General features: G+C 39.2%; 1 protein-coding gene across 1 annotated transcript in view; it reads left to right on the top strand.

Annotated features, from left to right (window-relative positions):
* LOC115214352 (serine/threonine-protein kinase Nek8-like) overlaps positions 1-9,233 on the top strand; it is a 50,354-nt gene extending 41,121 nt beyond the window's left edge. The window contains 5 exon segments of the mRNA XM_029783547.2: positions 842-959; positions 2,655-2,805; positions 4,720-4,859; positions 6,870-7,031; positions 8,753-9,233. Of these exon segments, the coding sequence (XP_029639407.1) occupies positions 842-959; positions 2,655-2,805; positions 4,720-4,859; positions 6,870-7,031; positions 8,753-8,913 (732 nt within the window). The 3' untranslated portion in view covers positions 8,914-9,233.
* Positions 9,234-27,407: the final 18,174 nt, after the last annotated feature.

The following is a 27,407-nucleotide window of genomic DNA, read 5'->3' as shown; positions in this document are numbered from 1 at the left end:
TAAAAGGAAGAGAAGGGGCTGTAGAGATTGGGAGATGGGGGGTAGGTGAGAGGGACAGTATCAAAGAAACAAAATGGGAGGAGGGGTGGAAGGCGGAGGGAGGTGACCGAGTGCATGTTAGAAAATCTTTACAGTGTAAAGTGACCTCAGATCTACTCTAAAGAAAAATTTGGTAAATTGGAATATTATTAGGGGTGGGGGGGTCATTGCTGAATTATTCTAGGGCCTGGGAATATGTCCCCAGAAATTACAAACCTTGAACGTTTCGCACTGACATTTTTCCTCCTCCTGGGGCCGTTGCAGAATTATCTTTCTCCAATCTCCACAGACCTTCTGTTTTTTTTAATTACCTGGGACTCCTTACCATCGTTACACGTGTCATGATAACGACTACACAGTAATAGCTTCTCTATACTAAAATGATGATAGCGGCAAGCTGGCAGAATCGTTAGCACGCCGGGCGAAATGCTCTGCAGTATTTCGTCTGTCGCTATGTTCTGAGTTCAAATTCCGCTGAGGTCGACTTTGCCTTTCATCCTTCCGGGGTCGATAAAGAAAGTACCAGTTACGCACTGGGGTCGATATAATTGACTCAGTCCCTTTGTCTGTCCTTGTTTGTCCCCTCTGTGTTTAGCCCCTTGTGGGCAATAAAGAAATATATACTAAAATGATGATGATGAGGAGGAGGAGGAGGTGGAGGGTGGGTGATGATGGTGGTCGTGGTAGTGGTGTCCTCAACAGTGGTGGTGGTCAATGCTGTCACCATTCTCATCATCATCTGCTCCGCTACCGCTGTAGCATCTCTAATATCTTGTTTACCCTTTCTTTCTCTGTGCCCCAGGCAAAGATAGTGGAAGCTCTTCTGGGTTATGAAGTGATGCAGGTGTCATGTGGTGCATCACATGTTTTAGCAGTGACCAATGAACATGAAGTATTTGCTTGGGGACGTGGAGATAACGGTAAGTGACATTAACAGAGAATTCTCTCTCTCTCTCTCTCTCTCTCTCTCTCTCCTCTCTCTCTCTCTCTCTTTCCCCATACACACACACATGTGTGTGCATATGTACCCCTATGCGTATGTGTGTATATGATTGATTGCTAAATCCACAATCTTTTTATTCTCTCTCTGTTTATTTTCTCTTATTCCTTTCTGTTGAAGAGCAGAGACTCGAAATGTAAAAAGACTTTATAACTTTCCCAAGCATCAAACCACATATATATATATATCATCATCATCATCATCGTTGTCGTTGTTTAACGTCTGCTTTCCATGCTAGCATGGGTTGGACAATTTGGCTGCACCAGGCTCCAATCTGATTTGGTAAAGTTTCTACAGCTGGATGCCCTTCCTAATGCCAACCACTCCGAGAGTGTAGTGGGTGCTTTTACGTGCCAGTCAGGCAGTACTGGCATATATATATATATATATATACATATATATATATATATATATATATATATATATATATATATATATATATATATATATATATATATATATATATATATTATATATATATATATGGTGTTAAGAAAGGCATCCAGGTGTAGAATCTTTGCCAGAACAGATTGGAGCCTGGTACAGTCTTCTGCTTCACCAGTCCTCAGTCAAACCGTCCAACCCATGCCAGCATGAAAAATGGACATTAAACAACAGTGATGATGATGATGATGATGATGCAAGGGCAAGTACCTTCTACTACAGCCCTGGACCAACCAAAACTTTGTGAGTGGATTTTTTTTGTTGATGGAAACTGAAAGAAGCTTGTTGTGTGTGTGTGTGTGTCCTTGTCTTGACATTGTATGATTGTTTCTGCCATACATGGAGAATCGTTCAATACCAATATTCTGCGAGAACATGCCTGGCCATGGGGGAATATTACCTTATTTAGAAACAGGTAAGGGTTGGGGACAGGAAAGGCATTTGGCCGTAGACAATCTACCTCAATAAACTCAGTCCAACCCATGCAAACAGGTAAAAGTGGACGTTAAAATGATGATGAGGATGATATATGTCTACATATGTCTCTCTATATATTGTAAACACACACACACATGTCACCATCTTCATCATCATCGTTGATGATGTGTGTGTTTGGCTTGCGAAGACCTGTTGGGGCAAGTGAAATCGAAATTGAACCAATCCTATGACTGGCATCCGGCAGTTGCCAGGACCCCTGGACTGGTGGTACGTAAAAAGCACTATCCGAATCGTGGCTGATGCCAGCATCGCCTCGACTGACTTCCGTGCCGGTGGCACGTAAAATGCACCAATCCGACCGTGGCCGTTGCCAGCCTCGCCTGGCACCTGTGCAGGTGGCATGTAAAAAGCACCCGCTACACTCACGGAGTGGTTGGCGTTAGGAAGGGCATCCAGCTGTAGAAACACCGCCAGATCAGACTGGAGCCTGGTGCAGCCTTCTGGCTTCCCAGATCCCCGGTCGAACCGTCCAACCCATGCTAGCATGGAGAACGGACGTTAAACGATGATGATGATGATGATGATGACATAGATGCTACATATATGCGTTTAGTATTTTTTACAAGTGATCAACTGATGTACTAATTATTCACTCATTGACCATCATTCTGTCTTTTGACTTTTTTGCCTTTTTACCATTTCTTCATTTCATTCTTTGTTTTGCCTTTCTCAGGTCGTCTTGGTTTAACTACCCAGGAGAGCTGTCTTTCTCCATCAGCTGTGCCAATTCCTGAAAATATGCAGCCATTTTCTGTCCACTGTGGTGTGGATAGTTCTATTATATTAACTGTGGACAAGAAACTTCTAAGTTGTGGCAATAACAGGTCAGTTGGTCCATTATAAATATCATGGGTAGTGAAGACCAGTATTTCATTGATAATCTAAGGTGTTCAAATCTTTCGATACCAACCTGGCTGAAACCAGCTCTGGCTCTTAGTACAAACGTCTTGTTTTCATAAGTCTTGAATTAAAATCTTCCACCAAATTTTAGTCACAATTTATGTTCCTAACACTAACTTAATAATAAATTATTTTACTAAATGCTTTGTTATATTTAAAATTAATTGAAAGAAACACAGAACATCTCAAAATAAATACAGTAACAAAAGGGTTAAGCATTTGACAAGAAGATGTATGTGAACTGTGCCTCCGAACACACTGCTAGGGTTAGATCTAACAATTTCTGATGAATTCTCACAGTGGCCTCTTCACATCTGCAGCGGAATGTTAAGTTGAGGAATGGGTGTGAGTTGTCAGGTGTAGGCGATGACGCTAGGCATGTTGGATCGGCATCGATGGGAAACAACGAAGGAAGATTAGGAATGTAGTTTACCTTATTTATTCGGTCACAGTCGAATACTTGCAAAGAAATAAGCCACTACATAAAGTAACCAACTACTTTGAGTCGACAAAGTAAAAATGGAGGAAAGAGAACGTTGATGGGACGAGAAAGTACAAAGACATATTTTGTGTGTCTGTCTGTGCGTTTGGCATTCGCCTCTGTTGCATCGTTTCTCTCTCTTGTCTGTTCTTTGGTCTGCAAATTCTTCTTGAGTGTCACTCCGCTCACAGTGCTGACCGTTTCTATCACAATGCTGACTGTTGGCTCTGTGCCTGTGGAACTCTTATTTAGACTGGCCCATTCTAGATAGAAGGGATATACCATTATAAGAGTGGCTTAGGTCACTTGCTGTCCAGTTGAACTTTCCGTGACACAGCCAGGTCAGAGGTCGAATGGAAACTCATCAATCACTCTGATACGACGAAGAAATTTTCCTGTTTGGTTAACAAATGGCAGGTGGACCCAGTGAGCAAGAATTCTTAGATTCGGTTTCGAATCTTAGCCGGGAAAATAAACTGCAACACAGGGCTTCCATGTATCTGGGATGATGTTGTTACTCTACACTAACACTCCTTCCTCTTAAGCCCCATTCTTCTGAGTGCCAATACTTCACGCCCCAACACTGTCACACAGTGGCACACTGTGCCATCTCTCTACCTTTTCTACCACTACTACCACAGCCTCTGCTCTATATCCTTCCAATTCCATACAACACATCTGTTGCTCTCTCTCCCATTCTTTTGCTCTTGGTCCTACAACCATTACTAACCATTATACCCAGTCATTCCTTCTCAAACAGGCATGGCTGTGTGGTTAAGAAGCCTGCTTGCCAACAATGTGATCTTGGGTTCAGTCCCACTTCATGGTACGTTGGGCAAGCATCTTCTTTTATAGTCTCAAGCCAACCAAAACCTTGTGAATGAATGTGATAGACAGAAACTGAAAGAAGCCTGCCATATATATATATATATATATATATATATATATCTGTGTGTATGTACCTTTGTGTGTACTTTTGTCTAGACACCACATGATGGTTGTAAATGAGTATCACTGTCATACAAGCGAGGTTGTTTGTTTACAGTAACCCCCGTACCATCCTCCATGAAAGCCAATGGTTTCTGCCTTCGCCTCACAAGTCCTCTATCAAGATGGTAAGGTGTTAGAAATAAAACTAGAGCTTCATCAATTTCTTCAGCGTGTACTCCAGCATGGCAACAGTCTAATGACTGAAATGGATAATAAATGATAAATAAAAATAATCTTTGTCATAAATTTTTAATTACAGTAATTAATTCAATTAGCTTTTTCAGCATCATAACTTAATGATGTTTTGTATGTATCAGAGCTGCTTACTTGATGTGGTGAGTGTGTCTGCTAATGTCTTTCCTTTTAGATATAACAAACTTGGATTAGACACAGAGGAAGAGAATGTGGATGTCATCTTTAAGTTCACTGTCGTCAGTCGGTTGCCTTTAGGTGAGAAAGAAATAAAAAATGTTGCCCTGGGTACATCCCACACTGCGGTTGTGACAGGTAAGTTCTTGTATTAAGCATCACACCTCAATTCGACGTATCCCTCTCTCATATCATGCGTATTTTGTGCTTCTCGTTAACTCCATAATTTGTCCTAAATATTTTAATGATTTTTCGACTTTAATGTTGAACTAATTATTTTTCACTCATCTTTGTTTGCATAAACGAGGTAACATCTGTGAACATTCAATTGATACGGATCACCGATTCTCAAACAGTTGGTACGGATCACTGGTTCTCTAACAGGATAAATTAACTTGTTTCAACACTTTTAGCACTTTGCTATTGTTTTTCATGTTGTTCTCTTGTGAACACAAATTACTTTGAATTTTGGAATTTATACGACAAAGTATTTTTAATAAATAGGTCTGATCTTTATCTCAGTTGTCTGACCAATATAACCAAAATACTTTGCTGAGTCACAACATTTTGGCTATTTGATCCCATAGTTCTGAGTTCCAGCCCCGTCAGCTTCTGGGATAGACCAAAGCTTTGTGGGTGAAATTTAGTAGATGGAAGAAGGTATAAACCTATTTGAGTGACTGCCCTTATTTTAGATGATCACCTGAGTCCATCAGCCACTTAAGCCCTCAATCAACCCTTGGGTACCTTTAGCTGATTTCATGTAGGTGCAAGCATTTGGAGCAGGTCTTCTATCTCAGGGTTACTTACTTTCTTTCTGCTACCAGCCCTGAAAAAAGGACACTACTCTTTCTCTTCCAAAAAAATAGATAAATGGAGTCAGTAAGATTTTAGAAGGCATGAAGGCACATGGGTTTGTGGTTAAGGTGTTGGACTCACTGTCATAAAGTTGTGATTTCAATTCCCAAACTGGGCAGTCCATTAAGTTCTTGAACAAAAAAAAGTCTCCTTTTTTGTTACTCCATTCCACTCAGTTGAAAATGTTGTATCCTTGCCCTTAACAAGATGATCTGACGGTGAACTACAAACTATGTGGAGATGAAAGAGGGGCTGGCTTCACTTGAGCACATATCCGTCAAATGTAAATAATGGAAAGAAATGATGCTGAAGCTGCAGGAGCCGTTCTCTTCGTTTGGAAAAAGGAAAATGCAATGAAATGTCTTGTGAAGTGATTTGATGACTCAGTGAATGAAAGTAGCAACACTTAGAGGCAGATTGAGGAATGGTTGAAAGATGAGGACTTGCAGGAAACTTCAAGGAATGGCATTTCCAACACAGGCTGCTCCCAAGACTCGTGTGGCTGTTGACTGTGTCTGAGGTTCCAATGACATGAATGGAAAGATTGAAGAGGAAGTGCTTCCGACGATGGGTATTCCTCCAAGTTTCACCTCAGTAGGTCTGGATGTCAGGCCAAGAAAGCTCCAACTTTCTTTGGCATCCATGGTGGAGGAATTCTTGTTACACATCACTCAATGATGTGGTCATGGCAGGCTCATAGCCTTCACAGGCCCATAACATCGACAGACATTCTTAGCTTTGAGGCGTTGGAATGGTTAATGTTTCTCATGAATAGCTGCAAGTTGATGTCTGCAGGAAAATCCAGGACAAGGGACAGAATTGGAAGAAGCTGACGCTGTGGAAAGGAAGAACTCATTCTAGCATTTAGTGTCAGGCTTGGTACAACCCAGGCTCCAAGAGTAGTAGTAGGAGGAGGTGGAGAGAGAAGGGAGTGGGAAAGGTTTAAGCAGAGAGTTAGAATGAAACCAGCCAACTTTCTCTTCTCAATAACAATTTTTTTTTTCCCTAATTTTCTGTTTTCCCACTTTTTTTCTTCTCCCAGTTTTATTTAAGACTTTTCTTGACCTACATTATATTTGGCAAGCTCTCTTTTAATCTTTCTTTTTCTCAAAAATCTATCTTTATATTCTCTAAACTGTAGTAGTAGTAGTAGTAGTAGTAGTAGTAGTAGTATAGTAGTAGTAGTAGTAGTAGTCACAGCAACAGCTGCTGTTGTTTGTGTTGCTGTTGTTGTTGTTGTTTGTGTTGCCTTTTGTTATTGTTAATGCCAGCAATTGATGTTTGTTGCAGTCAGTGGTGAATGTTTCACGTTTGGTTCAAACCAGTTTGGCCAGTTGGGTTATGAAACAGAATTCTCCTCTCGCAGCCGACCTCGCCGTGTCGACAGCTTAGAGTCGTTTGTAACTACTGCAGTAGCATGTGGCGATACCTACACCATAGCAGTCACCGAAGGTAAGTACTGCTCAGAGGTGGCTTCAAACAAAGTCTGTCTGTAGCTTGACTTGATAAGAATGCCAGTGTTTGTCTGAAGAGGGGAAAAGTTATTAAGACCTGACTGAATGGATCTGGTTTTATTGAGGTAGATGCAAGGCTGTTTTCATTGAGGAAAGAATTGTGAGAGGCAGCTTTATTGAGGTACAATGGGGATTGTTTTGTTGAGGTCAGCATTGTGTAGAGGGTGCGGCTGTTTTATTGAAATAATATGTGACACATAATAAGTGTCATGGCTTAGTGGTTAGAGCAGCGGACTCGTGGTGGAGGGATCACAAGTTCAAATCCCAGACCGGGTGATGTTTGTGTTTATGAGTGAAACACCTAAGTTCCACCTTGGCTCCAGTACAAGATAATAGTGAACCTCTGCTGACTCTTTTGCCACAGCTTTCTGTCACTCTTTCCTCCTGCATCTAGCAGCTCACCTGCGACGGACCGGCGTCCTGTCCAGTTGGGTAACTTATATATGCAAATGAAACCGGGAAACCAGGCATGGCTTGAGAAGGAACAAACAACAATGACAAAGGTATCGACTGTATTTTGACAAAGAGCGGCTGAAGTAGTTTTATTTATTAAAGTAAACCTTTCCTCCAATCAAAATGCCAAGACATAAATACGTCAACGTTTAAATCCACCTTTTACTGGTTTATTTCTCATGAATTAAGAAAGAAGACTGAGTAATTATTGGATAATTATCAAATAATTAATTCAGAGAATCTGAAGTAATCATTGATTCTTACCAAAGTAGATATTTAAATCATATTTGTTGTATATTTTGGGGAATGCAGGGGTGAATATGTATCAGGGGGGGGGTGCATGAGGGTTGTTTGTTGACTTTGATGGTATGAGGAGGGGGGAGTAATTTCTGTTGTGTAATTAAGAGGAAAATAATGTGGGTTTCGGTCCTTCCGACTCTAATATGTTGTTACCCTCCCCAACACATCTTCTCTTTTTTTTTACTGGAAGTGTGTGGCTACCCACGAAAGAAATCTGTTTCCCAATTGTCATACGCTTCTTTTGCAGCAGAATCTTGAATTGGTGAAGAATTTTCCACATTTCTGGACATTCCTTCTGACTTTAGTATCTGGCTTGCATGGTGGAGGCAGGTTACCATTCCCCAGTAATAAGGACGTTGTGTGTTTTATGAAGTGTCTAAAGTAACAGACATTGTGTTGGAAAGATGCTGGTGATTGACAGAGAGCAAGTTGAGTGAGAAAGATTCAGGGGATTGACAATGATGCAAGTGACTTACAGAAATATAAGTGACTGTCAAAGATAGAGATGATTGACAATGTTGTAGGTGATTAACAGAGATGTTGGGGATTGACAAAGAAGTAGACAATTCACAAAGATGTGGATGATTGACAGAGAGGAAGTTGGTTGAGAAAGATTCAGGTGTCTGACAATGATACAGCTATCATTTAAGAAACTTAACCGAATTAATTAAAAATGTGATTAGTAATATTGGTGTAAATAACCTGGGTGGATGAATAACTTGATGTCAAGCCAGTCTCACGATGTTGGCATCAAAGTGTGATAAATATAAGTATTTTCTCTGGCCAGGGATTATCTTTGTCAACTGGACGAGAGCCTGTATTTTAAACGCTCACTCGTGTTAAATATTCCTTTTCTTTTTTAATTTCTGTTCTGTAATTATTATCTCACTTTTATTCTTATTCCAGATTCAGAAGTATTTTCATGGGGAAACAGTTCTCGAGGTCGACTCGGCAGGAATTCAGAAAACAGTGGAATCCCTCAGAAGATTACTTTCCCAGATGATCCGTTCACTGTGACCTCGGTCTCTTGTAGCTATGGTAACACTCTCATTGCTACCAAACATTAACACCCATTCCAATGAACTTGGTGCAGCTGTCTGCATTATATCAACACATAGTGATGGCTGCAGTGGTATCACTGTCACGTGACTGTCACATGACTCACTTCTATTCATGCCTCACATCACTAATTGCACTTGAACAGGCAGACAGACTGACAGGCAGCAGAGAAGCCTTTAATAATATACTTGTGTAAACTGTGGTTGTGATGTAAGTGTGTATGCTCTTTTACTCTTTTGCTTGTTTCAGTCATGTGACTGTGGCCATGCTGGAGCACCGCCTTTAGTTGATCAAATCGACCCTGGGACTTATTCTTTGTAAGCCCAGTACTTATTTTATCGGTCTCTTTTTTGCCGAACCGCTAAGTTATGGGGACTTTAACACACCAGTATTGGTTGTCAAGCAATGCTAGGGGGACAAACACAGACACACAAACACACGCATATATATATATACATATATACGACGGGCTTCTTTCAGTTCCGTCTACCAAATCCACTCACAAGGCTTTGGATGCCCGAGGCTGTAGTAGAAGACACTTGCCCAAGGTGCCACGCAGTGGGACTGAACCCAGAACCACGTGGTTGGTAAGCAAGCTACTTACCACACAGCCACTCCTGCGCCTGATATATATATATATATATATATATATATATATATATATATATATATATATATATATATATATATATATATATAATATATATATATATATATATACACACATATATACACACATATATACACATGTATATTATGGTAGCAGAAAAGGTATTTTAACTCCTATTTCTAAATTTGGTGCATGGTGAAGCAATTAGCTGACCCCTCATTATAATTATGTTTATAATTATAGAATATTTATGTAATTTTACCTAAAAAGTTTATTTTAACGTACCGATCTACTTGGTAGAATTATTAATTATTAATCAATTAATTGATTAATTAATTAATTAATTTTACCCTTTTATTATTAATATTGGAATTATAATTTACTCCCTGATCGAAAACTGTAGTTTCTGCGGGATTGCTTGTAACACACACGTGGATATTGAGGATAAATATATGTTCACATTCGGCTGTATACTTTTGGAAGGGTTGGTTGGACATCAGTTATGCGATGGCACTCAACCGCCTATATATTTAATCCTAAACACTCTCAAATTTATATTTGAAATGCTACACTGATGAGGTGGAATAAGTAAGTAAATGTAACTTTACTTTAATCCCGAAACACGTATGTAGCTAATCTGAGTCATGTGGATGATTCGTTGTTTTTCTCTTTTTGCCTACGTAAAAAAAGTATGTTATTGTCTGGGAATCTTTACAGTAGCAGAAAAGGAATTTTAACTCCCATTTCTAAATTCGGTGCATGGTGAAGCAATTAGCTGACCCCTAATTATAATTATGTTAATAATTATAGAATGTTTACATCATCAACATCATCATCATCGTTTAGCGTCCGCTTTCCATGCTAGCATGGGTTGGACGGTTCAACTGGGGTCTGGGAAGCCAGAAGTCTGCACCAGGCCCAGTCTGATCTGGCAATGTTTCTATGGCTGGATGCCCCTCCTAACACCAACCACTCCGTGAGTATAGTGGGTGTTTTTACGTGCCACTGGCACAGGTGCCAGATGAGGCTGGCAAACGGCCACGATCGGATGGTGCTTTTTATGTGCCACCGACACGGATGTCTTAACTAGAATTTCCATATGAATTTTTATTTTGATGTTGATGTACTTGACTCAATAGGTCTCCTCAAGAACAGCAGGTCACTCTACGATCCAAGGTTAGCACAGCAGGCCATCCTGCGAGCCATGAACTCACATTTGGATGGTTCTCTTACATTCCACCGGCACTGGTATCACAGCTGCAATTTCCATTGATGTTGATCGATTTCGATTCTCACTTGCCTCAACAGGTCTTCACAAGTAGAGTTGTGTGTCCCCAGAAGGAAAGGTATAAATATATATATATATTATATATATATATATATATATATATATATATATATATATATATATATATATCATCATCATCATCGTTTAACATCCGCTTCCATGCTAGCATGGGTTGGACGGTTTGACTGGGGTCTGGGAAGCCAGGAGGCTGCACCAGGCTCCAGTCTGATCTGGCAATGTTTCTACAACCGGATGCCTTTCCTAACACCAACCACTCCGAGAGTGTAGTGGGTGTTTTTTACATGCCACCAGCACAGGGGCCAGGGGAGGCTGGCATAAATATATATATATACTCTTTTACTTGTTTCAGTCATTTGACTGCGGCCATGCTGGAGCACCACCTTTAGTCGAGCAAAGCGACCCCGGAACTTATTCTTTGTAAGCCCAGTACTTATTCTATCGATCTCTTTTGCCGAACTGCTAAGTGACGGAAGTAAACACACCAGCATCGGTTGTCAAGCAATGCTAGTGAGACAAACACAGACACACAAACACACACACACACACATATATATATATATACATATTTACGACGGGCTTCTTTCAGTTTCCGTCTACCAAATCCACTCACAAGGCTTTGGTCAGCCCGAAGTTCAGCAACAATTTAGATTCAAATGAATATGGTACTTAATTTAGAAGCACCAGAATTTTGTATGGTGTTATCCATAAAAATTTGCGGGGTGATTATAAACAAAAATAAGCAACAAGAATGACTCCGGTAATTTGGTACAATTGTTTCACACTACAACATTTACAAAATGTTGTAGTGTGAAACAATTGTACCAAATTACCGGAGTCATTCTTGTTGCTTATTTTTGTGTGTATATATATATATATATATATATATATATATATATAAATATTGTTATATTTCGGAATGGTCATTTTGCCAGTTTAGCCAATAAAAACACACGCACTATATATTTGGTGTTATTTTGCTTCAGTGTTATTTATTTTTTACATTAATCTTAATCTTATTTCGGCCAGAGTTCTTTCGTCACACTCCTGTGACCGCATCAGTGGTCCTTTGTTTTCTTCTCTCTTATTTGTGTGTCTCTCCTTACTAACCGTCAGCCATTTTGTATTTCTATTGTATGTCTTCTTTTGCGCATGCTTATATCTCTATGTGCGTCTATGTTTATTTAGTGTGGGGGGGGGGAATGCCTGTAATATTTGTATCTTCTGTTTATATACATTCGTGTAATTTTTTTTGGTTCATGTTTACATCCACTTATTATTATTATTATTATTACGTATGCTTGTGTGTATGTATGTATAACAACAATACTAGTAATAACAATAATAATAATAATAATAAAACATTTTTTTTTTAATTAAAAATTTTTTAAATAAAAAAAATTTTTAATTAAAAATTTAAAAACCTTTTAAATTAAAAGAAACCTATATAGTTATTTATTTCTATTTGTTTATTTATCTGTGTATTTTATTTATTATGTTTTCGGTTTTGTTTATATTGTAACCAGTTTATGGGGATCCTCTTCTGTCATATGTTGTGGTGTGTGCTAGTGTCCCATTCCAGTTTCCTATTCAGGCTAGGTTTATCTTCTATTATGTGTGTAGCTTCCGTAATTTGTCTGATTGTTGCATCTGTTCTATGTGTGGACAAGATTTTAACCGCTATGTTGTTGATTGATCCTCTGTGTTCTTGCTCGGCGTGTTGGTACAGAATTGATGAGCTCTTTCCTTCCTTAAGTTCTCTCCAATGACCATTTACCCGCTCTCCTATGCTCCGTGCCGTTTCCCCTACGTATGTCGTTGTCTTGTTACTGCATCGTCCCTCTATACATCTTATACTATAGACTACATTTCTGACTTAGTATATATATATATATATATATATATATATATATATCATATATATGTGTGTATGTATATTATATATGCACTTTTAACCAACTTAAATAGCTCTTAAAGTGTCAAACACTTCAAGACCAGTCAAACTTGCAAAAATTATAGAAAATATTTGCTCTGTTGAATATAAACAGTCATGCCATAGTAAGTGCTTTGTTGTATTTCAATGTATAAATATTTCTTTATTGTCCACAGCGGGCTAAACATAGAGGGGACATACAAGGACAGATAAAGTGGTTAAGTCGATTACATTGACCCCAGTGCGTAACTGGTACTTGATTTAATCGACCCCGAAAGGATGAAAGGCAAAGTCGACCTCGGCGGAATTTCAACTCAGAACATAACGGCAGACAAATACTGCTAAACATTTCGCCTGGCATGCTAACGATTCTGCCAACTCACCTCCCTGATTTATATATATATATATATATCATCATCATTTAACATCCATTTTCCATGCTGGCATGGGTTGCACAGTTTGATAGGAGTTGGCCAGCAGAGGGGCTGCCTGGGTTCCATGTCTGTTTCCGCATGCTTTCTACAGCTCCCTCGTGCCAACCTCTTTACAGAGTGTGTTGGCTGCATCAGCACAGGTGCATGTATGTGGCACCAGCACCAACAAGCCTGCAAGATCTGACTCACACAGCTGAAGCAGGATGTAGGGTCCCTGTATACAAGGGCCACCACAGTTTTACTTAGCTTGACATATTTTCTCAAACAACCAGAAGTTCCGTTCGGTCTGTGAGGCCCAACGTCTAAAGATCCTTTCTCACTACTTCGTCCTATGTGTTCCTGGGTCTACTCCTTCCATTCATTCCTTCCACAGTTAGAGATTGGCACTTCTTTACACAGCTGTCCTCGTCCATATGCATCACGTGACCATACCAGCACAGTTGTCTCTCTTGCACACCACATCTGATGCCTCTTATGCCCAACTTTTCTCTCAAGATGCTTACACTCTGTTGTGCATCCACACTGACATTGCACATCCAGCAAAGCATACTGGCTTCATCCCTCTCAAGCCTATGAATGCCCTCAGCTGTCACTGCCCATGTTTCACTGCCATGTAGCATAGCTATTCACACACAGGCATCAAACAATTTGCTTTTCACTCTGAGAGAGAGGCCCTTTGTTACCAGCAGGGGAAGGAGCTCTCTGAACTTTGCCCAGCCTAATCTTATTCTCACAACTACACTCTCAGAGCATCCATCTCCACTACTAACCTGGTCACCTAGATACCAGAGCTATCTACTACCTCTAGTTTGCCCCCTGGCAGTTGATGGAGTCTATTTTCCACACATGTTCAGCATTTATTATGCCTGTGCACCTTCCACATACAAAAGTTAGTTTCTCTGTCCAAAGCTTACACCAGGTGCATCTTATGGAGTTTCTTCCTATGCCTTTTCTACAGATCGAGCAGGGCCGTCAACCTGAAGGGATTTGTTATTTGTCTGTCTTCCTACTTACTAAGACTTTGGTTTTTGCTAGGTTAACTCTAAGGCCCTTTGATTCTAGACCTTGCTTCCATACTTGGAACTTTTTCTTTAACTCAGGTAGTGATTCAGCTATGATAGCAAAGTCATCAGCATAGAGGAAATCCCTGGGGCAGCCTGTCTTAAATTCCTCTGTTATTGTCTGGAGGACTGTTATGAACAAGAGGGGGGGGGCTTGGTTTCAAATTTTGTTACGGAGCTCACAGATTATGAGGGGAGGGGGGCAAATTGATTACATCGAATCTAGTGTTCAACTGATATTTATTTCATTAATCCCAAAAGAATGGAAAGCTAGAATTGACCTTGGTGGAATTGAAACTGAACATAAACACTGATGAATGGCAGTGGCAGTGACAGAATTCCGTTTTCCCCACCCAAAATCTGACGTAGAAAGGTTATTTATTCGACGAATTGAAGGTGGTTGAGGCCTTATGCAACTAGAAAACTGTTATAAAATATCCACCATAGGATTACAGAAGTACCCAGCTGAAAAACCATGGAAAACTGGTATAGATAACCACAAAGCATGATCAAAACAAAGAACTGTTTCCTGTCTTAAAAGAAACCATAAAATACTCAAAAGGGGTCATAGTACGTGACAGCCACGAAGCAAAAGAGCAAACCGCAAAAGCTGTAAAGCAACTGAAATCTAAACCAAAACTGGAACAACAGGAATAACCGGAGAAAAAAATGGCAAGGAAAGGCTTTACATGGCAGATATTGGGATAAGCTAAACAGACAAGAAATAAAGTAAAATCCCAAAGATGGTTGAGAAGCTGAGGACTCAAAGCAGAGTTTTAATTACAAGAAACCACAAAAAACACATAATGAGGAAAAATACAATAAGCTGGGAGGTAATTAGTAGAACTAAAGCATATTGCAGAGGAAGCAAATGTTGTGAATTGTGTTGAGGAAATATACCAAATTTTTATCTCAAAATTTAATCTGATAAACCATAGACAAGCATCTAAATATACTTTTAAGAAGTTTAAGTAAACTCATTACACAAACTACTAGAATTAGAATTAGAAGTATCCTTAAATCCTTAAAAATGTTTTAGCCCGAAGGCCGCGGCCATGCTGGGGCACCACCGCTGTGTAAAAAAATAACAAACTTGAATTGAGTGATCAATTAAGAAAATTGATCCAGTGGCACTGGCGACGACCTCACTCGAATGTTTCACGTGCCACCAGCACAAGTGTTAGTGAGGCGACGCAGTAACGATCACACTCGAATGGTGTGTTTAATGTGCCATCGGCACAAAGGCCAGCTTGTTGCTCTGGCAACGATCTCACTCATAATGGTACTCTTAGTGCTCCACTAGCAATGGATGCCAGTCACCGAGTTTGATTTCAACTTCGATTTATATATATATATATATATATATAATATATATATATATATAAATTTGAAATTGAACCAAATTTGACGACTGGTACCCATACCAACCTTCCTTCACTGGACACTAAACTCTGCTTGTGAAGACCTGTTGGGGCAAGTGAAATTGGAATTGAACCAAATTCGATGATTGGCACCTGTGCCAGTGGAGCGCTAACAGATCGATCCGCGTGGGATCACTACCAGAGCAGCTATCTGGCTTCCATGCCAGTGGCACATAAAAAGCACCATTTGAGTGTGATCGTTACCAGCATCGCCTTACTGGCACATGAACAAAACATTCGAGCGAGGTCGTTGCCAGTGCCGCTGGACTGGCTCCTGTGCAGGTGGCATGTAAAAAAGCACCATTTGGGCGTGGCCGTTGCCAGTACCACCAAACTGGTGGCACGTAAAAGCAACCACTACACTCTCAGAGTGTTTGGCGTTAGGAAGGGCATCCAGATGTAAAAGCTCTGCCAGATCAGATTGGAGCCTGGTGCAGCCATCTGGTTCACCAGTCCTCAGCCAAATCGTCCAACCCATGCCAGTATGGAAAGCGGACGTTAAACAATAATGATGATATATATATATATATATCAATATGTAATTATAAGATCCAAGGATCTAAGTGTAGGAAATTCGTAAGCTTCAAGCAGTCCATGGTAGGTTTAAAAATGCCTTCAGGAACAATAATAATTTATTGGTGTCTTGACACGACTGTTGGTGTGTTTATATCCCTGTAACTTCCCAGTTCAGCAAAAGAGACTGATAGAATATATTATACAGATAAATTGATAGGCAGTAGACAGACATACAACACCCGCCCACACATGGGTGTTGTATATGCATATATGTATGTGTATACATATATGAATGCAGGTATGTATATGTAAGTGTGTATATATATAACCCCCCCCCCATCTCTTTGGTATTTGCGTGATGTCATTCAGAGCAACAAACTATTTTTCAGGTATTTATGGAATAAATTGAAATTAGGACAAAGCTGTTGGCCATCAGAATGTTTGAATGACATCAGAAAATGTAGGAAGTTTGTTTCATTGTGGTGAAACAATGAGGTTGTGACAGTGGTAGCAGTTAGGAAGGTCGGAGTGTGGGCGGGAGTATGGAGACAGGTAAAGAATGGGAGGAGCGGGGGGAGGGGGAGGACCGCAGCAATTACACAGTGTGTGAGAGAAGACATGTTGCTGGTACAAGGAAGGAATAAGCCAAGGGAGAAGGTTGTTCGTAAACTATATATATATATATATATATATATATATACACACACACACACACACACACACACATGTATATATATAAGTACATATATACATACACATATATATATACATTAACACACACATATATAGAAAGAGAGAGAGAGAGGGTAGCAGACAGATATGTCAGATGGAAAGGAGGTTCCTGACATCTGAACCAGATCAATGATCAGAAACAGTCCAACCATGACCATCAGCCTGTTTTCTTTTTTCTAAGCTACTAATATCTAGAACTACATTTAGATAATGTGTCGTTCCAATTTTTAAATGTTATAGTATGATATGTAAGAGATTTAACTGTTGTTTCTAGCAATTTTATTGATAATGTGATGTTTGCTTCTCTAGGAAAGATTCACCGAGGGTAGCGGGTGGGAAGTAATCAGTAGATCAGATTAAATCAGAAATATTATCAAATATTCTCTGAGTTAATTTTGCCATTAACAGGTTAGTGTGTCAGGATGATACACCTGAGGATGGTGAGAGAGCAGACTGATTGAAATGTTTGATAGAAAATCTAAACATCAAAGTTCAGGCTTGGTTGTATGGTAAGACACTTGCTTTCTAACTACATGGTTCCTATTTCTTTACTACCCACAAGGGGCTAAGCACAGAGAGGACAAACAAGGACAGACGAACGGATTACGTCGATTACATCGACCCCAGTGTGTAACTGGTACTTATTTAATCGACCCCGAAAGGATGAAAGGCAAAGTCGACCTCGGCGGAATTTGAACTCAGAGCGTAACGGCAAACGAAATACCTATTTCTTTACTACCCACAAGAGGCTAAACACAGAGAGGACAAACAAGGACAGACAAATGGATTAAGTCGATTACATCGACCCCAGTGCATAACTGGTACTTATTTAATTGACCCCGAAAGGATGAAAGGCAAAGTCGACCTCGGTGGAATTTGAACTCAGAACGTAGCAGCAGATGAAATACCGCTAAGAATTTTGCCCGGCATGCTAACAATTCTGCCAGCTCACCGCCTTTCTAACTACATGGTTCCTTGTTTAGTCCCAAAGCCTTGCGAGTGGATTTAGAAGACGGAAACTGAAAGAAACCTGTTGTGTATATATCTATTTATATAAAAATGAAAAACAAAACATTAAGTACAGGACATCACTAACGAGCGAAAAATATGTAAACACATGAGAGACAAGTTGAGGACAAAATGCCGAAAGAAACCCAACTCCTCCTCAGTTGTTGACTGCTTGTTACTAACTGTTTTGTGCTTTTAACAACAAGATGGAAACTTCATAAGACAGCAACATCCAGAAATTTTACGAATATAAAATTTTCAGAAAGTTAGGTCTTCGAACAAACAAACAACACCATAGTGGACGCATGGAAATGATTGATGAAGACAGACATTTAGGGCTGTTAGGCCGAGATAAATTCTAATGGGTAATGCCTGGGAGAAACTTTGAAAGGATATAGAATAAAAAGAAGAGAAAAAATAGTAAAGAAAAAAGATATCGAGAGACGAGAGAAATGACGTCTGGCTAGCTGGACATCCCATCCAGAAAGGACAGGGGGATGAGAAAAATGGCCTGTAGTTAGGTATGAGCAACAGGCAAAGGAGACAGGAGACAAGAGGATGAGGGTAAGAAAGGGTGTGAAGAGAAGGGAGAGGGAAAGAAAGACAGATGGGGACAGCAAAGGAGGAGGAGAAAAAGAAATATATAGGATTATAGAGGGGTAGAGAGAGAGAGAGAGAAAGAAAACAGAGTCACAGAAATCTTTATATAAATGTAAAAACTTATTGCTGACAAAGGCTGTGCGGTGTTTGATTATTCAATAAAAATGAAAGAATACACATTAAGTACAGGACATTAATGAGTGAAAAACGCATAAACACATAACGGGAGACAAGTACAGGATGAAAAACCCAAAGAAGTTTAACTCCTCCTCAGTTGTTGACTGTTTATTACTATTTGTTTTGTGCTTTTAACAACAAGACAGGAAAACTTCATCTATATATATATATATATACATATTTATGTATGTGTGTGTTTGTGTTTGTCCCCCTCCCCTCAGTGCTTGACAACTGTTGGTGTGTTTATATCCCTGTAACTTCCCAGTTCAGCAAAAGAGACTGATAGAATATGTACCAGGCTTTAAAAAAATGTACTGGTGTCAATTTGTTTGACTAAAAACTCTTCAGAGTGGTACTCCAGCATGGCCACAGTCTAATGATTAAAACAAGTCAAAGATAAAAGACGTGTGTGATGTCATCGGGCATTAATGATGCAAATGGAAATGAACTGAAAGAGAACCTGCATACAAGAGGAATTGGGTGTGGTTTGCAAGAGAGAAGACTGCATTGGTGTGGTAGGAGCTTGTCGATGGTGGCAGTTGCTTATGGAAGTGTTGAATGTTTGGAGGGAACGGTTCCTGCAGAAGAGGAACGATGTGGGATAATGGAGTGAAAAGCGATCTCAGGATGCTGAGTTTCTCAAAGAATATAACAACCAGCCACAACTGTTGACAGCAATCACAGGAGAAAGAATGCTCCTAAGAAGTGATGGCTGGGATGCCCTGACTGCAACCACCAACCACCCAGGACGTTCAACCACATGAAGGAGATAAAAAGAAGGATCAAAATGATGGATGGTTTGCTGTGCTTAAGGAGACCTGTTTATTTCAGCAGAGAATGAGGTCCTAAAAGCACATCATTTATGTCTACACCCTCTCTGTCCTTGTCAAACCTCCCCCTACAATTCATCTTCTTAATATCCATCCTTCCATCACTCTCCTAACTATGGCATCATTTCCTCAGCTGCTGTTATCAGATCAGCACTGTACATATTTCATCCCCCTTTTATGCTATCAGTTACCTTTCTCTTTGCAGTCACTTCCTTTATCACCAATCCACGTTCTTTACCTCATTACTTTCCACTGAAAGTCCCTTCCTCTGGATACCCTCTCAAATCTGCCAACAACAGCCTCACACCCCTTTCTTTATTACCCACTGTAGATACCCCTATAAACTGCTGACCTCCCACTCTGTCACTGTGCACCCATCTACTTCCAGTCACCTCCCTATTTCTCATCTGTCTAAGGTTTTGCTATATACTGGGTGCGATGCGTAAATTGTTGCCATTTTATATTTTTAATTTCGTGCATGCGCTTTGCTTGTTTTTGATTTTATCAACTACACAGTATAGTAGAGTCAGTTGGGCACTGTCTGTGAAGAAAACAGCACCATGTTGCAATTTACTCTGCCAGAAATTTGGAAATGACATGCTGTACTGCTTGGCGTTCATGCTAGAAGCTCCAATATGAACATTTCAGAGTGTTTGGGTGTCAATTTGAGGACATAAACTAAGAGTGATAAAAATCAAACATCCAATCAACATCATGGTGTTTGAAGGGATCACTAGTGAGGGCAACATTATGCCTCCATTCATCTTCCTACACCACCTCACACTTAACACAGAGGCCTAGATCAAGTGCCTGGAGGAGGCAGTACTGCCCTGGGTGAAGAGGGTGGCTTCTGGAAGACCTTATGTCTGGCAACAGGACTCTGCACCATGCCACACATGCAGGAGAACCTAGTCATGATTGTCAGACCATTTCTGTGACCACATCACCCCCAACATCTGGCCACCTAACTTGCCAGACTGCAACCCCCCTTGATTATTATGTGTGGGACACATTTGAGCAAGGGATCAATAAAAGTCCTTGTAACACCAAAGATGTACTGAAGGCAAGGATTATGGCAGCATTCAGCAACTTAAACAAGGAGATCATCCAGAAGAAGCGCAGTTGATTCCAAAGTTGTCTGGAGGCCATGACTGAAGCCAATGGCGATTTTATTGAATAGATTTACTCTTTAGTATTTCAGGATATTTTAATGTAATTTTGGTAAATATATCTGTTAAAATGAGATGACAGTGTTATTTTCATTTTTGCGTAATTTAGACAATGATATATATTTTAGAAAGGACATTGGACATCCAGCCATAGAAAGCATGCCAAAGCAGCCCTCTGATGTTGTCGAATCCTTATCAGACCATCCAACCTTTGTCAGCTTAGAAGACAGATGCTAAGGGATGATGACGATCTATGACAGGCTTCCTTCAGTTTCCATCAGCAAAATTCACTCGCAATGCCTTGGTCAGCCTTGTGTTATTGTACAAGACACGTTTAAGTGTGTGCCCATGCATGTAAAGATGTGTGTGTGTGTGTTTATGAGTATTGGTGCAATGAGTGTTTATGTGTGTGCTTATAGGAAAACGGATAATCGTGTCATTCAGTATGATGTTGTGGTTGTTGTTGCTGTTGTTGTTGTTGGTGGTGGTGTGGTGGTGGTGGTGGTGGTGGTGGCCAGTGTTGTGATGAGGTGAACAGAGTAAGAAGTTGTACCTGTAATTAGTACAGTGCACACTGAGGTTCGGTGTGATTAATAATTAGTACAGTAGCACGCAGTGGTTGGTGGTTTGGTAGCTGTGATATGATGGTGGTGGTGGTGGTGGCAGCAGCAGTGGTGTTTGTGGTGTGTGTGTGATGGGGGGGGTCATTGTTTGCATTTGTGTGAATTCCATATTGATTAATTAACAACAGTACAGCCACCCATGCCCTGCCCACACACCACCCACACACCCCTAAATATTAGTCCACACACACATGCGCACGCATGCACACACACCTCCCTTTCTCCTACTTACTGACTGACAGTGGTCATAGGTATGTAAAATATTCCCTTCTATCCCCCCCCACCACCACCACTCTCAAAACTACAACAACAACAGCAACAATAGTTCTCTGTTTCTACACAAAAAATTTTCTCAGTTTGACATTTTAATATCTGTCAGAGTAGTAGTAGTAGTAGTGGTGGTGGTGGTGGTGGTGGTGGTGGCGTCGGGTGGTGGTGGTGGTGGTGAGAGGAAGCACCTAGTTTCCCCACACCACAGCCACCCACTCCCACATGCAAAGACACACCCACAACTGTCTGTGTTGTTGCAGGGAGAGACACTGAATGTCTTCAGTGCTTCTACATGTGAGGAGAGATAGAGTCAAGTCTTGGTTGATGTGTCCCAAATATTGACCTGTTTACGCTATCTCTGTGTCCACCCACCTCATCCAAGTGACCATCAGAACAACGATCACCTGCTGTTACCCAAGATATGACTAAGTCAAATAGGTATCTATATATTGATTAGAGATGGGATCAGGCATGGTATTTAACCCAACACACACATAAAATGCGGTGTTGGTACTGGTGGTGGTGTTGGTACTGGTGGTGGTGGTGAAGGCAACACACATGTCAGTACAAACAGTCTTCCATACTCTGTGAGGTCTGTGACATCTGATGATAACAGGAATAGTTTAACATATTTTATCATCTCTCTTTATTGGTATTGATATATAACGTGTGTGTTACTGTTATTCTCCTTGTCCTGTCTTTTACTGTTTATATTTTGTACTGTCCTGTTTCTCTTACCATTTTTACCCCTCCGCAAAAAAATCTCAAATTTTATTTAATTTGCTTTTCACAGGAAGGAATGTTTCATTAAAGCCGTGTCTCGCCTTGACCTTCGAAACATGGAGTACATGAAACAAAGGCGACCGAAGAAGGGGAATTTTCCTTGTTTTGTATGTCCTGTACTCTATTTTTTCGTTGTTTAAAAGAAATGTCCATTTCCTTGGTTTTGTGTTTACGTTTTCGTTTCTCATTATGTTCGACGTTTTTTTGGTGTCTTGTACCCATATATGCATGTATATATACATGTAGAGGTAGGTACGTACATATATGTATGTATACATGCATATGTTTTATTTTATTTATTAATTTTATATATATATATATATATATATATATATATATCCTATATATATATATATATATATATATATATATATATATATATATATAGGCTATAGAATATAGATATATATATATAGACATGAGCAAAAGTATGTGTGGAAACCTGAAGGCCCCTTCAGAACCCGCTTTAACAACCACAAGTCCTTCTTCAACATCCCAGAGAGACGCAACTCCACAACCCTAGCCAAGTACATTTGGTCTTTGAAAGAAAGCACCACAGACTCCAGCATAAAGTGGAAGATCCTGAAGAAATGTGAACCATACTTTAATGGCAGCAGCAAGTGCAGACTGTGCCTGGCTGAGAAGAGAGCGATTTTAAAGGGTCCCCGACGCCTGGATATTTACCTGAATGGCAGGAGTGAAGTGTTTAATCCTTGCCCACATGAAAGGAAGTATATCCTATCATACCTGCGTGCTTCATCATGACTACAATCACCAGTCCCCCAGCCTCGGCTCTCTGGAGTTCGGCAAAGAGTTTGCCCAGAGCGTTCACTAACGCACCCACATTCAAACATGCATGCCCCAACACAGCAGACACCTACCAAATAGACTGTTTTCCCACCACCCTAATATAAACTCTCCCCCACACATTGTACCCCTACACACACCGCATACACATATAAAACCCCACAACCTTAATCAATATGGAAAGAGAAGTCACTAATGACCAGTTATGTATGCCTACACCCTCTGCAAAAGTTATACACATAGAACCACTACACATACCCAATTTTCACAAGGACATCAACCTGAAAGATGCACACATTTTCTACTTAAATTTCAAGATAACTTTTACTGACTTGAAGCATAACCAATCCAGTAGCGATGTCTCGGTACCAAGAGACATAAATCTTAACTTAATCCCCTACTCATTTCATTTCATCATCTTTCTATAGCAACCACAATCTGGATGTGTCCATTTACCTCTAACAATAAAGAAAAGTTGTCATATTTCATTCCATATTAGCGAACTCTGATGAGTGTAGAGTTACATAATTGGATTGTTACCTAACACTCCATTGTAACCTTAGTGCAAAACTGATTGGTAAGATCAGCCACGATGGATATATAATACTGTACACTTCAGATAATATATATATATATATATATATCATCATCATCATCTTGAGAATGTAGTGGGTGCTTTTACTTGCCACCAGCATGAGAGCCAGTCAGGCGGTTCTAGTAACGACCGTGCTCAAAAGGTGTTTTTTATGTGCCACCTGCACTGGAACCAGTCCGGCAGCACTGGCAACAATCACACTCAAATGTTGTGTTTCATGTGCCACCGGCATATGTATATATACATACATACATACATATATATATATATATATATATATATATATATATATATATATATATATGTATGTATATACACACGACATACGGCAAGTAAGAAAATGGAGAGTATATTAGATCGACAGAGACCAGCCAGTAAGCATTCAAGCATGTCTACTCATGCACGTGTGCGTATTCATCCAATACCACTGAATAAATAGACATACCTGAATGTTTACCGGCTGATGTCTGTCAATTTTATATCCCCTCCGTTTTCTTATTTGGCGCATAAATTAAGGGTAAACCACTTTTTTACCCCTGCCCATATATAATACCGAACTGTGAGATTGCCACGCAATGACTAGCACTTGGATATGAATAACTGGGTACACTACTACCAGCAGTATATTGGATAGGTACTATCCCTTGGTTGGTTTCTCAACCTCTAACTCACACAGAAATATATGTGTGTATATATATATATATATATATATATATATATATATGGAGTTAAATGCAGGTGTTATTCAAATTCTTTTACTTCCAACATATGTTTCAAAGACAACATTGGTATTATTCCAGAAAGAATAAAATGGTGTAAAACAATGCAATCTTCTCATCAGGGAAAGAAAGAAACCAGACATATCAATAAGACATTTTAATAGAATGTGACGACTGTGATGAAGGGGATGCTAGCAAGTTGTTTTTTTTTAAAAACCGTTAGTAGATATAATGTCAAAGGTAGTTTATAGAAAGAGAAGGAGGAGAAAGAAGGAAATTAGCTGAAAACTAATAGTGGAGAGATATAGAGCAATAGGTGAATAGGAATAAAGCTTAAAGTCTTGGAAGTAGATAAATTTTTTGTAAGTAAAATGTAAGAAGACAGTCTTGGGTTGAATTATATAGAATGGTAGAAATCACTTATAGGTACTGAAGGTATGTTTCTGCCAAAAATGATTATATGCAGTCATCACATTCTGTTAAAATGTCTTATTGATGAATTTCATTTCTTTCTTTCCCTGATGAGAAGATTGCATTGCTTTACACCATTTTATTCCTTCTTGAATAATACCAATGTTGTCTTCAAAACATATGTCGGAAGCAAAAGAGTATGTATGTATGTCATTGTTCAGTTTTAGTTCAAGATTTCTTACCAATAGAGAAAGAGCCGGTTTCTAACCTAGATCCAAGGCTCCTTCATTGGAATGTCAACGTCAACAACAGGGTATGTATGTATACATGCAGATTTGTATGTTTTGTTTAATGTATGTATTCTCATGCATATAGTTGCATATGTAGACATGCTCATATATAACTCCTGGAAAGTTTTACAGATTTTTACAGTTCCAGTGATGGATTGGATCTGTAGTCTTCCAATTAGCTTTCTCCTTTCTGGTTTTGAGAAGCCTAATTTCTCAAGATAGGTATTTAGGCATTGTGTTACATATCCCAGGGCCCCAATAATTACAGGTATAAACCTGAACTTGTAATCTGGATAGAGTAACTGCAGATTTCTCAATAGTTCAGCACAGGTGTTCTCTTTTTCACTGAGCCTCAGCTTTATGTTAACATCTACTGATCAGCTAATTTCCACAACTGTGCACAGTTTCTCTTGTATGTATGTATGTACGTTTATATGTATGTTTGTATGTATGTAAGTATATATGTATGTGTGTATGTATGCATATATGTACATATGTATGTATGTATTTATACCATGTGGATACAATCAAAATGCATTTCATCCTGCCATGCCAACAAATTTTGTCTTTTATTAGATCTAGAAGTTCTGTTTTTTTCTGTTGTTGTGTGTCTCTGCCAATAACATTATTGTAAATGAGTTCCCTTCGACCTCTGTTTTGGTGCAGAAGTCTCCAAAATATAACTTTGGATATGGTTTATTGTTCAGCATGATGATGATGGGCAGCAAAGTCTACTCTCTGTTGAGTAACAATATCAGAGAAAAGTGAAATGTGCCCATAAATCTATTTAGGCCATGTTTGGTTTTGAGCAGCTTGGTATACACACTCACCAAATTAAGAAATTAAAACAACAAGTTCCTTCTTCATATTCCAGTTTTTGACTCCATAAAGGAAAATGTTCTGTACACATGCTCTAAAGAAGGTGTGTGTAATATCTTGTTCAGGATATGGAGAGAATTACATTAGACACACTGGAATAACCTTAAGAAAATGAATAACATTGGATAGAGAGCAAGTTCAATTTCCTAGTTACAGACAAATATCTCCCAGTGAACATGTAGATGTATGTGCTGGGAATTATCAACCAAAATTTTAAATAATTCCTTTTGGTCAGTGGAGCAACAAATCATCTGAGCAACAGTAAATAAAGTGGCTGCATTTATCGCAAAATATTGACTTCACTAACACATGCATATTTGATTAAATTACATTTTACTGTTCTATTTATTACCGCCTCTATCACTATTAGTAGCACTTATTTATTCCCTTCCTTGTTATGTCATTATTGCAGAAATCAAGAAATTAAAACAACAATTTGCCAATAAGAATTAATTAGAAAATCATAGAATACAAATTCATGAACAGGTGCACACATATACATATATATACACTAGCTGACATACCTGGGAAGGCAGGGCTTATCCCTGGGTTCCATTCTCATAATTGTTTCGCTAATCCAATAACAACAATACAAAGTATGTAGGCCTTAAAACGGTTTTTGTGCATTTACAGAGAATACCGAACTGTCTTACACAGGATCTTGTTTTTAGGAATTCCCAATAAGTTATGAATACCCAAATTGTGATGTCAGTTATGTAATAACATGAAATTAGTTACCTGATAGTAAGAATTCAAATAAAGTAGCCCCGAAAAGGGCTTTAATACGTTCCCAGAGTATATAGAACATAGGAGGAAATACTATTATACTAAAGTCATGAATCATGTTATGTAATAACAGGCTAATCAGATATGAGATAATAACAATTCAAAGTAAATAACTCTGAAAAGGGCTTTTGTGCATTCCCAGAGAATATTACCCTCAGCGACGCTAGTGTTGGTATATTCGTGAATAAGTCACTAACCGAAATAAGTGGATCTATTGTTTAGGAAAATACTATTTATTTGTTTAAGCGTTGTACTGGATAAATTGCAAAAATAACGCAAATAGTTCAAATACTAAGAAATAAGCATACTCAATTTGATTTATACCAAATGATTTAGGAAAATGAATGGGTTATTTCCCTTGGCTGTTAAAATCTAGGTGAATCTGTTATTTCTCTTGGCTGTTAAAAGGAAATATACCAGATATATATAAGGATCCCTTCTAGGGGACCTGTCATCGATTTTTTTTTTCAACAATATGAGTATGCCATGAGGTTTCCAGGCATGAGTTTTAATTTCCAATTTTTTCTAATTTACTAAATTTT

This window comes from Octopus sinensis, linkage group LG7 (genome assembly GCF_006345805.1).
Source record: "Octopus sinensis linkage group LG7, ASM634580v1, whole genome shotgun sequence".
Classification (NCBI taxonomy): Eukaryota; Metazoa; Mollusca; class Cephalopoda; order Octopoda; family Octopodidae; genus Octopus; species Octopus sinensis.
The sequence above is the reverse complement of the archived record's forward strand: the minus strand, read 5'-3'. Positions and strand labels throughout refer to the sequence as shown.